General features: G+C 37.5%; 1 protein-coding gene across 3 annotated transcripts in view; it reads right to left on the bottom strand.

Moving 5' to 3' along the window:
* Positions 1-2746: 2746 nt before the first annotated feature.
* The window catches only part of TFAP2C (transcription factor AP-2 gamma), a 27592-nt gene continuing 15629 nt past the window's right edge, over positions 2747-14709 (bottom strand). For all 3 annotated transcript variants that reach the window (XM_075350571.1, XM_075350570.1, XM_075350569.1), the window contains exons 2-7: positions 14272-14709; positions 13371-13422; positions 11255-11459; positions 8724-8842; positions 7146-7287; positions 2747-4932 (exon numbers count right to left, since the gene is read on the bottom strand). The exon at positions 14272-14709 is cut by the window's right edge and continues 36 nt beyond it. In XM_075350571.1, the coding sequence (XP_075206686.1) occupies positions 4647-4932; positions 7146-7287; positions 8724-8842; positions 11255-11459; positions 13371-13422; positions 14272-14709 (1242 nt within the window). In that variant the 3' untranslated portion in view covers positions 2747-4646. The remainder of the gene's footprint in view (positions 4933-7145; positions 7288-8723; positions 8843-11254; positions 11460-13370; positions 13423-14271) is intronic.

Genomic DNA, 14709 nt, shown 5'->3' on the forward strand with positions numbered 1-14709 from the left:
TCTTTGTATTAAAAAGGTAGAATGATGTAATAAGCATTTCTCCCAGAATTTCAGGAAATCCCTCATACAGAATGGATACAAAAATAGCTATATTTCTGGAGAGAACCAATATGTCCACCACTACATCAAGATTAGGGGTAACCACCACTCAACTGTTATGAAGGGAAAAAAAATCTGTATTTCAGAAGCTAAAAAAGTAGGTTGGATACCCAATACACTTAATAAGGGGTGCATAGGGTGAAGAACCCCTTCAAATATTAGTTATTTCTGCACAATATAGAAAACATGTTGACAACTGGACTTCACATATAGAATCCTAGACTGTATATTAATCTACATAAATAGCTGAGTCATTGTAAATCCATTACTTATGTACTGATCCTTAGTTACATCCTGTATTGTACTCCAGAGCTAAACTCACTGTTCTGCTGGTGGAGTCACTGTGACATACATTACTAATCCAGAGTTACAAAAAGGAGACAGTTGCACTCTGTAGTGCTAAGATATATAGAACACTGAATATGGGAATACAGACATGCATTACTGCTATGTAAAAACAAGAAACAAATTGAGATTTTTAGCGCACAAAAATGGCCAGTTTTAAAGGGAGCCCAACAGCCAACGGCAAGGCAACTTCTTTTTGTTGGGTCCCTATCAAGCTAATGCCTCTCTTTGGGTTACATCCTCTATTGTGCTCGAGCTGCTCGCATTCTGCAATGGATGACCTAAATTGCATCCCACCTAAGCTGGACATCAATTAAAAAAGGAGAATGGCCAGTTATTGCTAGAGAAATGTTTAATGGCCATATTTCCCTGTGTCCAATAATAATATTATATTATTATTATATATTATATATTATATATTATATATTATATATTATATATTATATATATATATATATATATATATATATATATATATATATATATATATATATATATATATATATTTTTTTTTTATTTATTTAAGTTCCTGAAGATGAAGAAAATAGTCATTTGAAACGTGCGTTGGGCTGTTCTGAGGTTTGCTTTGAGACTTTGTGGCCACCTATCAGAGGTATTACCTCAGGCTTCATGCCCTCCCCCCTCCCATCCAGTGGGATGTTTCCCCTAATGATCTTTCGGGCAATTTGCTACTTACTAGCAACACTTGCTTTAATATCGAATTGAATATGTGCCAATCTGGCCTTTTTGCCTTGATATAGCTATTGCACTTTCCATGTCTATGTTTATACATACATACATACATACATACGTACGTACGTATGTATGTACGTATGTATGTGTAAACATAGACATGGAAAGTGCAATAGCTATATCAAGGCAAAAAGGCCAGATTGGCACATATTCAATTCGATATTAAAGCAAGTGTTGCTAGTAAGTAGCAAATTGCCCGAAAGATCATTAGGGGAAACATCCCACTGGATGGGAGGGAGGGCATGAAGCCTGAGGTAATACCTCTGATAGGTGGCCACAAAGTCTCAAAGCAAACCTCAGAACAGCCCAACGCACGTTTCAAATGACTATTTTCTTCATCTTCAGGAACTCAAATTTATTATATAATATATATATATATATATATATATATATATATATATATATATATATATATATATATATATATATATATATATATATATATATATATATATATATATATATATATATATATATATATATATATATGTATACATATACACACACACACACACACGTGTGTCGGGACAGGGGGGTAATAGGGCATTGCTACTTATAATCATGGTCTCTGTTCTTAAGTGTTTTTAACCTTGTAATGAATTGTCACTTGTCTGAATAAAATCTGTCATATATTTTTTGCACTTTAAAAGCTTGTCGCTTCTCCTTCCTCTATTTTTTTTTAATTAGTACAACACACCACAAGTCTATTTTTTTTTTTTTTACCAACTGACCCAAAGAGAGGCTTGGGAATCCTCCATCCCACCACCCCCCAAACAAAAAAAAGCAGATTTTCAAATAGTAAAAATCAGGCAATAAATAAAAACAAAATGTACATTCGGCCTAAATTACACCATGTCAGCAACTTCATATTGGGTTTCATGGTGTGACAAGACCGGGACACACATTGCCACTGGCCGGTTGGCACTTATGTACCCTTTTAGTTCCTCTGGTTATAAACTAAAGCAGCCCCCTCCCCCCACCTCCTAGTAATTGGGTAGAAAAGATTTCCTTCTTTTTGGGGTGTAAACTGGGCCCTGTGCACCGCTTTTTTTGCTGCGTTTTTGGCCCAGTTTTTGTTCATAAACTTCATGCAGCCCTCCCCCCCCCCCCCCCCCCCCAAAGTCTATGAGAAATCCAAAATGTTGTGCGCACGTTGCTCCTTTTTTTCCTTACAGGTTTTGCTGCAGTTTCTCTGCAGCAAAAAGCATCAGCATGTCACTTCTTTTCTGCAAGTTCCTGCATTTTTCCCTGTGTTTTGCCATTGATAAGGTTTGAAAAACACGGACAAAAAAAAAAAGAACATACCAAAATGCATGCGTTTTTTGGGTGCGTTTTTCTGCAAGGCGGCACATTTTTTGCTGAAGAAACAAATCTGCAGTGTGCGCACATAGCCTAATATACTCCATTAGGTATAATCATGTGCAAGTAATATGGTGAATATACTCTTATAAGTAGAAATAAAAAAAAAAAAAAAAAAAGTGTGTAAAACAAGTGAAGTTAAAGCCATTGAAGATTTTTACAGTAAATAGAACAGAACCCAATTTCTCAGGATTTTTATTATAGGCTTATAATATACAACAGTTTAATATTGGAAGATTTACAAATATGTAAAAGTTGGTGAACGCACAAAACGCAACATGGCACACTCACTTCTTATAAAAAAAGAAAGTCACTTCCCTTCCCACACAATTTCACACATATTGCTTTAGCGAGGCACCTCTAGCGCCGCACTTTTTTTTTTTTTATTTTATTTATTAAATATTCTAAAATTTGACCAGTTTACAAAGACTTTAAAAAAAAAAATATTGTATCCACCTTCCCTCAACCTTAGTTGTATAAAGTTTCACCATTATGTACAAAGCCCCTTAAATTACATATAAATAAATATGTACAGTAAGAAAAAAAAATAAAAATCATTAACTCAATCATCGAGCTACAATGCCCATCTCTGGACAACTCACTGCAATGCACTGGCGCCCCAACCGAGCCAAATCTTCAAACCTGGATGGTCTAGTTAGGCTTAAGTTACTAACTTTATCAGTGGCTCCTTCATACCTCTACCAAAAAAAAAAAAATAAGAAAAAAAAATATAAAAAAATAAGTGTCAACTATAATTTAGTAAAGCAGCGTTCCCATGATGAGCATTTGTTGAATTTTTTTATGCTGCAGATTTTCTGCATTTATTTAGCAAATTAGGTTGTGTTTTGTCTTGTTTTTCTGTTTTGTGTTTTTTTGTTTTTGTTTTTTTACATGCTGCGGTTTTTGTTTCTCTTTTTGTCATGTCGTGTTTTTTAATAAAACTGCTTTTTTTATTTCCAGGTATTTGACAAAGCTTTAATTTATAGTCATGCAGACTACATGTGCAATTTCTCATTTTTATTTTTTTTTTATTTTTTTTTATTAAAAAACCAGACATGTTGCAGATTTGAAAACACACACACACCACAGGTTACACTAAGAAACAAAATAAATAAATAGAAAAAAAAAACAAAAAAAAAAAAGTAGTGGCGATGAGATTTCTATAAATCTTATCCACTTTGCATATTTTCACTGCATTAAAAAGTGCAGCACCTTAAACTTCCACTCATCGTGGGCACACAGCCTAAAAAAGGTGAAGTTGCACTTTAAGAAGACACAAGATATTTTTTCTAGTGATGGGATTTAAAAAAAAAAAAAAAAAAAAAAAAAAAAAGACTGCGAATGAAGAAAATTTATTTTATACAGTAGGTAGGAAGAAAGAGCAACTGGCAAAGGGGTTCAATTGACATGAGGAAACAAAAAATTGAAATATAAAGTCTGTAGTGTTAGGAATATCTGGACCTCATCAACCTTTAAAACATATGGAAGGGGGGAAAAAAAAAAAAAAAAAAAAAAAACGCAAGATGAAAACTGGGGTTGAATAACAAAAATCCCACCAATTCTCCATTTTAACAAAAGTAATAATTGCAAAAGAGTAAAATAAAAAAGAGAAAAAAAGAAGAGTAATTTAAAAATCAATTAGAATAAAATCTATGCTACTACGGCTGCAGTCACACTTCTGAAGTACACACATACAGGCCAGTTCACAAGTCCAATTTTTTGCTGATGTTTACAACCTCTGGTAAACATTTAGTTCATATTAGGAGGGGGATGGGGGGGGGTATAAAAATCCCTGCAAGATCCTTGTGTTCCAAATGAAATGCATGGAAGGTAAAGAGGCTGGAAGAAGAAGTAGAGTGCAAAAGGATTTTCTGGAAGAAAATTCTGGTGCTTATAAAGTTCCCTCTCAGCCAAGATATTGGGCAGTAGACATGAGAAAGTAGCACCGTCTCTTAATATTCCACATGGCCTCTCGTCCACCTGTCTGATCATGGATCCTCACGAAATAGGGGACCATAAGGAGAGTGCGCGGTCCCAGCCTCATATGTTCCTCTAGTCAAATAAAGTTGAAAGTTGTCCATATTACATCCTCATTTTCGATGTTTGTCCATCTTGTCTAGGCCTTTGTTGCCTTCGCCAGGGCTCTGGTCCCCGGCATTCATGTACATTTTGTCTGCAATCTTTAACGCCTCGTTTAGGTAGTTTTGTACAGAGGTCATAGCAGCACAAATCGCCGCACTCCCAAAGCCATGTGTGATGAGGCTGAAATGAGCTAAACAACTTTGGATTCCAGGTTCCAAGATGGGGTTTGGCCTTGCGTTACCCAGTGGCGTCCTGTCCTGTGTGAGAAGGTCTGTGAATTCTTTACAGATTTGTCTAAAAAAGTAAACAAAACAAAAATTAACAACAATGCTCATCATTTCAGTTGTTTACTAATTTAATTGCAAAAAGTCTAATAACATTTTCTGTTGAAGTTCAAAGACATGATATTGACACTAGTATCTATTTTCCCTCAAATTTCTAAGCATATAAAAAAAAACAAAAAAAAACAACACATAAAAGCTAAAACATTTAAAAACTTTTTGAAGAGTCTATACACTATGGACAGAGTTCCTGGGAAGACTTCTGTTATGGACATAATTATATGAAGATATCCAAACTACAGGACAAAATGGCGCTTGCACCATGTACCGCACCCATATCTGCACTCAGACATAAGACATTCTGGGACTTTAGTGTGAGATCTAACACACAAACACACACAACACACACACACACACACACACACACACTATATTTATTAGTTTCGTCACTGCAGTTTGACCAATATGCAGCTTTGGATTGCATTGCAGAAACACACTAAGTACCGTATTTTTCATTTTATAAGACGCACCGGATTATAAGACGCACCCTAAATTCAGAGCAAAAAAAAGTGAGCAAAAGAAAACAAATTGGGTTCGTCTTGTAATCCAGTGGTGTCTTACCAGAGGTGAGGAGTCACAGGAGGTAGGGGCGATGGGTGTCCCAGAAACTGTGGGCTGTGCTGGTGCAGCGGTGGAGGCTGGGGCTGTGTCGGAGGCTCAGGCTGCCGTGCTCGGGCAGCTCTTGTAGCGACGGCAGCTGCGCGCGGTGAGGGCTTCATAGAAATGGTGCCCGAAGTCATCGCAGATTGAGCTTTAGACTCAATGGCAAGCAAAGATCTCATCTGCGCAAACGCCACCTCCGGGCGCCATTTTCCTGAAGTTCGCTTGAGGGAGATCAATGGACCCGAGGCTGCCCCTGTGCCGATGAGAGGTTGAGCCGAGAGCTCCATCTGCGCACGTGCAGACTCCAGATGACATTATTTGAAGTCCTCACCGTTCTGGCCCGCAGCGCCAGTCCAGCCACCAGAGACCCCGCACAGCAGCCGGAGAATCTGCGCAGACACCGCACAGCCGCTGCAGAAACCGCACAGCCACCATAGCAGCAGCCGCCGGAGACCCCCACACACCGCTACAGACACTGCCCAGCCACTGCAACCCCTGCACAGCGCCTCAGCATTCCCCTGGCCTCTTGCGACTCCCTCCACCACCCCGGTAAGCTACATTCAGATTATAAGACGCACCCCTCACTTTCCTCCCACATTTTTGGGAAGAAAACTGCGTCTTATAATCCAAAAAAATACGGTATTTCCAGTTCCTCAATAAACTCAGTCTATTTCCTGCTCGGATCATGACAACTATCTGCGTGGTTTTTTATTGTATGCATACATATATCAGACTAATTATTTGGAATATGGGCAATTAGGATGGTGTGTACAGGATTAATGTGCACAGCTAAATCAGTGCACTCTACTTTGCAAATTTTAAATTACAGACGAAAAGGGAAGAATATAAAAAAAAACTGCATGAATATATGCAAAAAAAAAAAAATTTAAAACCCTGGTAATAAGAAAAATAGAAAAAAAAAAAAAAAAAGAAGAAGAATCATGTTTGAGATAATATTTTGTTCTGCCACTCACTTTCATTTGGTAACTGAATATCAGACGGCAAAAAGCCATTAAATTAAAAAAAAAAAAAAAACAAACATAAAAAAATAATTCTATTTTTTCCAAAAAATATAGCTGCCAAAAAAAAAAAGTCCTTAAAACTTTACATACATAAATCATTGTATTTTATTGCAAAACAAATTGGGACATACATTACTGCCTCATCTCTTTCATCAGAGCTCTATGGTTTCCTGGAAATAATTTCTCTATAAATGAGCAGACTCTTAGTCAGCGAAGAACAGTTTTAAAAAACACCTGCAAAGTATTAGCGGGGATCCACAAAACACTTAGCGTACTTGTTGAGATTTGTACACATCATGAAACCTCATGTAACATGCCGGATGCAACAAGCTTCAGTAAAAGAACATTTATAACTCAACACACAAGTGTCCCATGAAGATGAGGAAGGTGGAAACATTTTTTTAAAGAAAACCCCTCTAAGATTGATTGAAAGTTTATGGAATCCTGCTTTTTGATTGGACAGTCTGGAAATTTTGAGAGGTCAGCAATAGGCTGCCAAACTAAGAGTGATACCCAAGTAAACCCTTGGCTGGCCACTTACTTTGCCGCGAGCAGCATGTTCTTGCGATTTGCCATCTCATTGCGTTCCATGTGCGGCCGGGTCAAGTATTCTGCCACTGCTTTGGAGGGGAATTCAGTTTCGCAAACATAGCCAAAGTCACGAGCGAGGTGTACAGCCTCACCTGCATGAAGAGTAAGAAATGGGTTACATCAGTCCAAGACATAGATCACACAAGGTTTTTGTTTTTTACGGATTTTATTAAAGACAATTTGTCACCAGTGCAAAAGTAGTTGATTTCATTCTTGCGGCATCAGAGTTGGTTTTCCTTCCTTCTTATGCCCACCAGAGATTCAGGCCTTTTCAGTAAGTGCTCATATTCTAGTCTTTACCAAGGGGGTGTGGCTCATAGTATGCTCCGCGTAAAACAGCACGCGTATAACTTGGACGAATGCTAGTCAATGTTTTATTGGCGATCACTGGCTCCAATATTGTACTATGGGGCAGTACCAATCAACACTTTTTCTTATTCAGATTTGTCACGAATGGCAGCATATAATGGACAACACACACCCATTCAAGTCTATGGAAGCGTGCAAAACATCGCACTGCACGCCGAAGAGTGCAGTCAGATTTCCTCAGATTCAGAACGGAGACATGCTGTTCTCCTTTCCCTGACAATTCACTTATTAGAGAATCTGATCACTAAGCCGATACTCAGATCAACCCCTGTCAGAGTTAGATTCGAGTGTCATCAGCATAATCAGCTCAATTCTCTCCCATGAGAGACTCTACAAGCCATCTGACCCCGGCCTTAGGCTGCTCTAGATTAGCCTGTGAGCCACACCCCTTTGGTATAGACTAGAAATTTTAGCACTAAATAAAATGGCCCGCATCTCTGGAACCATATAGAGGTTTAAAGATGTATACCTTAGGGTACATGCACACTATCAGTGTTTACAGAGTTTTGGATGCAGCATGCTTCAGTTGCGTCCAAAATGCTGCATTGTATAGTTCAAGCACAGAGGATGGGATTTCTAGAAATCCTGTGCCCACTGTGCTTGTTTTTCCCGCAGCAAACTGACCTGCAGTGTGACTTTCCGAGCCGCAGCAGGTCAATTGTTTGCTCTGGAGTTGCAAGTGTCCTCCATGGAGAGAACACAGTAAGAGACCACAGCGCCCCGAACCCTGATCATTGGCACAAGCAGCTACGGTCTCCTGCAGAGGAATCTCGCGGACCCGCAGGTCAGGACCTGCTGAGCCAGGACATAGAGTCCTGATTGTGTGCATGTACCCTTAAATTTATTTTTGAGCATGCCTCAATCCTGGTATAAAGAAGGATGGTTCAGTCCGTTCTGAGATCCCCTCTCAATATTTGCCTCAATTCTGGTATAAAAAAAAGGATGGTTCAGTCCACCCCGAAATCCCCTCTCAATCTTTTGAGACAAATAAATGAGTAAATTCCTAAAATTTACAAGTGGGTATATTTGATCAATTTGTGCAACACTTTATAACCATTTGTAACATCAGTCAGATGTTCATCTTGACCTTGGTAGGTCAAGTCAACAGGTTTCCACCATTGAGGGCTTTTCACCCTGGATAACATGCTACGATACCAACCTTCCACCAGTGAGGTTAAGAGAGTCACATTGGCTGCCTTCCTCCTTCCGGCCGGCAAGTTCAGACCAATTTTTTCAAGTTTTTCTCGCAACGACCTCCCTCCATTTTTAGATTTTGCCCTGATGAAAGACAGGACACATATTTAATATCTCAATGCAGCCATCAAGGCGTTTATCCAACAGAACAGCTCATACGAGGGCGTCACTCCAGAGAACAAGACTTCACAAGCAATCAGTGATGTCACGGGGTAGGATTCCCTCACAATGAATCTAAACTGTATCATACAATGGATTAGGATGATTGAATTTCAGAAGTATATGACTCCCTGGAAAGGTCTATATGGGAATTCCCATCCATACAGATCCTTCAGTGCAAATATGCTTTTATCCATCCACCCACCACCAGTTCTTCCAATCTCACCTTTTACAAACAATCAAGATTTAGTTATTTGTGTAACATCAGCAACAAGAACAGATGTTTTTGTAGTTTTAAGTTGCTAACCTTATGCGCTCATTAATTCACGCTATTTATAGATGGAAATTAGCCATATGTTAAGGTCACACTCCTAACCTAAGCTTCTTCATGAACACATTTCTAGAACAACATGGAGTCATCGATAGGGTCCAGATTACATTAGTTAGTGAGGCCATATACAGAAAGAGAAAAAAAAATATATATTATATATTTATTATATTCTATATATTCTAATACAGAATTTTAGAATATATTTTTCTCTTTCTTGCTGCAGATGGATAATTATATATAATCCATATGCAGCATAAAATATATATATATATAAAACTACCAAGAGTAAAAAAATATATATTCTTTATATATATATATATATATATATATATATATATATAAAGAATATATATTTTTTTAATTTTTTGCTACATATGGATAAGTATATATAATCCGTATGCAGCATAAAAAACAAAACAACAAGCGTATACAAAATTATTGATTTAAAAATAATATATATATATATATATATATATATATATATATATATATATCCATCCATATGCAGAAAAAAAACTATTTTTATTTATTTATTTTTAATCCACATTTGATCCTTCATGTAGTGTTATATGGATTTTTTTTTATGTGACTTTCTGGTTGAAAAAAATCTATATTTAAAGATTTAAAGAGTAAAGCGATTTTTAAATGAGGTTCTGGAAGGGAGGAGGGGATACATCATATAAATATTTTAAAAAATGTTTTTGGTTCATAAATCATGACAAAACATGCATTTTAATGAGGGTGTGGGGTTTTTTTTTAAAAACATGCATATATTATATTTTAGAATCTGCACACTATGGGCGTGTTCCCATTGAAATGAATGAAGAACTTGTTGCTAGAAGAATTTAAGTTTTTTGTGTTTTTTTAAATGAGAATTATGGCGAGGAATATGCGCCAAATACTGGGCTTGCCCTTAAAGATACCAGCTGCTTTATAAACCACAATCCAAGGACCTGAACAGGTTTCTTTCTTACATTTATTGGTACAATTGGTTCATATTCAAACTAGCAGAACTGTCAGGCGGTGGGTGGAAGATGTGGTCTAACGATTTCCTTCTCTCCTGCGTTGGATCCTACATAGCTCCGTTTAGGAAAGCTTTAGCACAATGCTTGCCATTGTTATTATTGGAGCCACATAGGAAACCGTGGAAGGAAAGTTGTGTTGCGCTACAAGTGTTGCCGACTCTGAACACCTCCTGTCCCCTATCATTAAATAAAAAGCAGTTGGGCAAGTTTCAATGGCCGGGAGAGATTATACACATTAACTATTTAGGAGGCCACTTAAGCACCTAGTCGTTTACCATCTGCTGGGTGACTACAAATCCCAACAGGCCCTGAAGCCAATTAGGAGATAGCTTACTATTGTACCTGGATTGGACGTAAGAGGACAGAAGACTGCATATACAAAGATTGATATAGATAGGAAGACTTGCCCCCGATACATTTTGAGGTGGGGAACATTATCTCAAAGTTAGCAGAACTCTTTACTTAGATGTTCCCATTCATGTATCATGATGTGCTCACATTATTAACCTTAAGGCCACGTTTACACGTTCAGTATTTGGTGAGTTTTTTTATCTCAGTATTTGTAGCCAAAACCAGTGGGTAATAAATACAGAAGTGGTGCCTATGTTTCTATTATACTTTTACTCTGATTGCTAACCAAAGCCAGGAGTGGAACAGATACTGAGGTAAAAACCTCAAATACTCAATGGGTGCACGTGGCCTGAAATGGATACTTAGAAAGTATTTTTATGTAAATTGTTTGGCTCAGCAGAGGTGTAGCCATCTTAAAATGTCGCCTTTCAACTTGTGTTATTAAGGGATGTCCACCAACGGTTTACACATCAAAGGCTCAATAGAACATCTGAACCCAATCTCTTTTCGAAGAGTTTATCAATCTCTGAAGCCATTTCTTGACGAGTACTACCCACATACAATTAAGGAGACCCAAATGTTTTCTACATTTGAGTAGCAATATAGGATATAGAGAGTCAGAATATCTACCTTCTGAGTACACCTCCAAGTAAAGACGCATTCAAGCATTCAGGGGGAGAGAGCCGCCGCTGGACTTCTGCTACAGTAACTTTGTACTTTGAGGTGGAACTCAAGAGAGATAGTCTTCCCGGGACAGAGCAGAAGACCTCATTTGGATTGATGACGATTCCCATAAGCGAGTCTTTCTGGTAGGGCATGTTGAGGGTGTTTTTGCCTGTGAAGGTAATATTTAAATTATTCAAGGTACTCTTTTCTTACAAGATAATTAACTTTAGTGGTCAAAAGATTACGGTTTTATTGAATAGATGTGCCTAATTACAGGGGCGTCCTCAAATTTAAAGCTATATTAACTCTAAGACATAAAGGACTGAACTAGATCAGAGCATCATCTCTACAGACTTTGGAAGTGTTCCCCATGTTCGTTGAGTATTTCCTGGTGCCCTGTTTACCACACTTAAAAATACTAGGAAGTCAACTGGGCATCTATAGGATTGACCCTAGTATATGCCAATTCTCAAGCCATCTTCCCTAGGGACAAGAAGGAACAATCATCTGGGTCTAGATTTCTTTCTTCTAATCAAAACATAGGGGCAAACAGTCCTTTACGTAGATCTTAGAACAAGCTGACTAAGGGCCAGAACCAAGTCACACCCCCCCCCCTTAATGAGAGCATATATGTATTGACATGTATACAAGGGTGCGGAGGAACATAAGAACACATGTTTTAGAAGCTCAGGCCATTTAGAATTTGTAGGCACTTCTGGAGTACTCTTAAAATCTGAAGAGCACGGAGAGGTTTACATTAGCATTAGTAACACAAAAGACTTAAGTAAATATGGAGCACTGTACATGACGTGCATCTAAAATAACTGGAGAAGTGTGGAACAGGGAGTTCGGAGTATTCATTTGGCTAGAGATGGGGTGGGAGTGGCTAAGAAAAAAAAAAAATTAAAAAGCTTTTATTTTTGAACGTGCATTAATTTTTTAACTATTGTCATAATCATTCCGACACGGAAAACTAAACTGGTTTTGCGCCATAGTTTTAGAAAAAGACATTGGCGACATATCCAAAAACCATAAGTTCATCTAATGCAGCTAGACAAACATGTAGGCACCTGAAGCTCTTCCTCAATGGCAATCTTCAAGCGGAAACTGGATAAACATCTGGGATTAGTAAGGAAAGCCTGCACTCGCAGGGGCTTGGACCTGATGGCCCTTGAGGTCCCTTCCAACTCTACCATTCTATGAAAACATTCTGATCAGACTGTGTGAAGCCCACTTTCACGTCACGGTAAACCTCCGAGTGTCCCTAACTTTGACCCGTCATCTACAACTTTGTTGCAAAACTACAGTTTTCCAGTCATTATATCTCTTTTTATTATCCCTCTCCGCCCCCTCTGTACATCAAAAAAATAAAATAAAGGCTTTGTTTACAATCTCCGCAACAAAATAGATCGATTACACAATCCGGTTCCAGTCCTATGCCCAACCTGCAAGAATATTCCAGCAATTAACTCCCTCTAAAAGCAAGAATGAACAGAGAACAAGCGGCGTATAATGCCAACGCTGTCAAGTGTCTGCTATAATGTTTAAGGTCTCCGTGACAGATCAAGCTGCACAGCAATTCAAGCATTCCTGATAGACTCCATTTAATAAAACGATTCATATGACAGTGCCAAAAAAAAAAAAAAAATACAAATATACAGGTAGAATTCACAGAAATTATTAAAAAAGGCCTCAGATGGCAGCAGCGCATTGTTTGTGATATCAAAACTTCATCACCACATATAAAAAAAAAAAAAAATACAACTAAATATTTTTACCATTACACAATCTTTGTAATCAAGATCGTTTATAGAATAAAAGGTTCTGTTTTCACTCAATTTGCAAGGTTTAACGAAGATTGGACGCCTTACAATTGAGGAAAAGAACAAAAAAAAAAAAGTTTTGTTGTTTAACAAACAAGTACAGAAAAAATAAGTTTCATGCCACTGATTTTTTTTGTCACCCCTAATTTAGGCAATTTATAAAAAAAAAATGAAAAAAAAATTGGATATAAACAGTCTTCTGAAGTTGGATCATTAAGATATGATTCGAACCAAATTTAAAGAGAAAGTTAACAAACCTTTTTTAATGACTGTCTGGTCATGCATGATTAAACTCTGCTCTTCTAAACTCTGCATGGAAGGAGGAAAATAATATTTAGAAACAATTTTATATAGATCTGCTTTTTTCCATTGTAATCCTAAAGTTGAGTAGTTTTTATAGCTTAAGAATTATAAATTATAACATTAAACTCCATCAGAGATATAGATATATCTATCTATATCTCTATCATATTAGATAGATATATCTATCACACACACACGTGTGTAATATATAAATAAATATATATATTATACAATATAAATTATATATATATATATATATATATATATATATATATATATATATATATATATATATATATATATATATATATATATATATATATTTATTACACACAACGTGTGATAGATAGATAGATAGATAGATATAGATAGATAGATAGGTCTATCCAATATTATCTATCTAACACATACATTCACATGCACATATACATATACATATATACATACATTTTATAGTTGCACAGTAAAACAAACCCATATTATATAGGTTTAACTGTGCAATTAGGATTCTTAAACATTTTTTCTGAATGTCCAGAGTAAATAAATCATAGTTGATGTACACCTGCAGATTTCATTGTTTGAACCATAGGTTTTGGAGTTCAAAAATTAATGTTGGACAATCAAATTATTTAGTTACACTAGAAAATAAGCCGGGGTAACAACAAGTAACATACCGGCCCCTTTTCACTGATGTTAAAATTGCAGCCAGGGGGCTCTTTGCCAACAAAGCTTGGAAAACTTATAAAATTGTGAATCCAGCCCTGACAAGAAAAGTTTTCCCGCACTCTTAAGCCAGGAAGGCTCTCCAAAAGAAACCCTATCCTCGCCATAATTAGAATTTTATGGGGACATTACCGCAACATCCTCCATCTGCTGGCCAATGTCTGGTAGACCAAGGTTTTCTGCAAGGCTTGCGGAATCTAGACCATGTCCATGTCCATGCTGCAGGAGAATATCAGGCCTTCTTTGGAAGTCTCTTGCCAACCTTCCCGAGCTTGGATCCAAAGATGGGATGTGATGAACCAACCCCGGTCTGCTGTGGTGGGAAAGTCCACTGTGCTCTTGGCTTTGACGGCTCGGCCATGCCTGCTGTTGACTTGGAGGAGGGTGAGAAGTGTGGATCGAATTGAGGGAGAATGGGTCTCCAAGGTGGGAATAAGGGTCAGACTGGGAATACGGCAAAGGCTGGTATGGAGGTGGAAAATATGGTGGTTGGAAGTCTGAAGACCCAGAGTGAGAAAGTGGGGGAGCTGGGCTGTATAGGTGCTGGCTGACCGATGACAGATGGGGTAA

The sequence above is a fragment of the Anomaloglossus baeobatrachus genome, chromosome 5 (assembly GCF_048569485.1).
Source record: "Anomaloglossus baeobatrachus isolate aAnoBae1 chromosome 5, aAnoBae1.hap1, whole genome shotgun sequence".
In the NCBI taxonomy this organism is placed as follows: Eukaryota; Metazoa; Chordata; class Amphibia; order Anura; family Aromobatidae; genus Anomaloglossus; species Anomaloglossus baeobatrachus.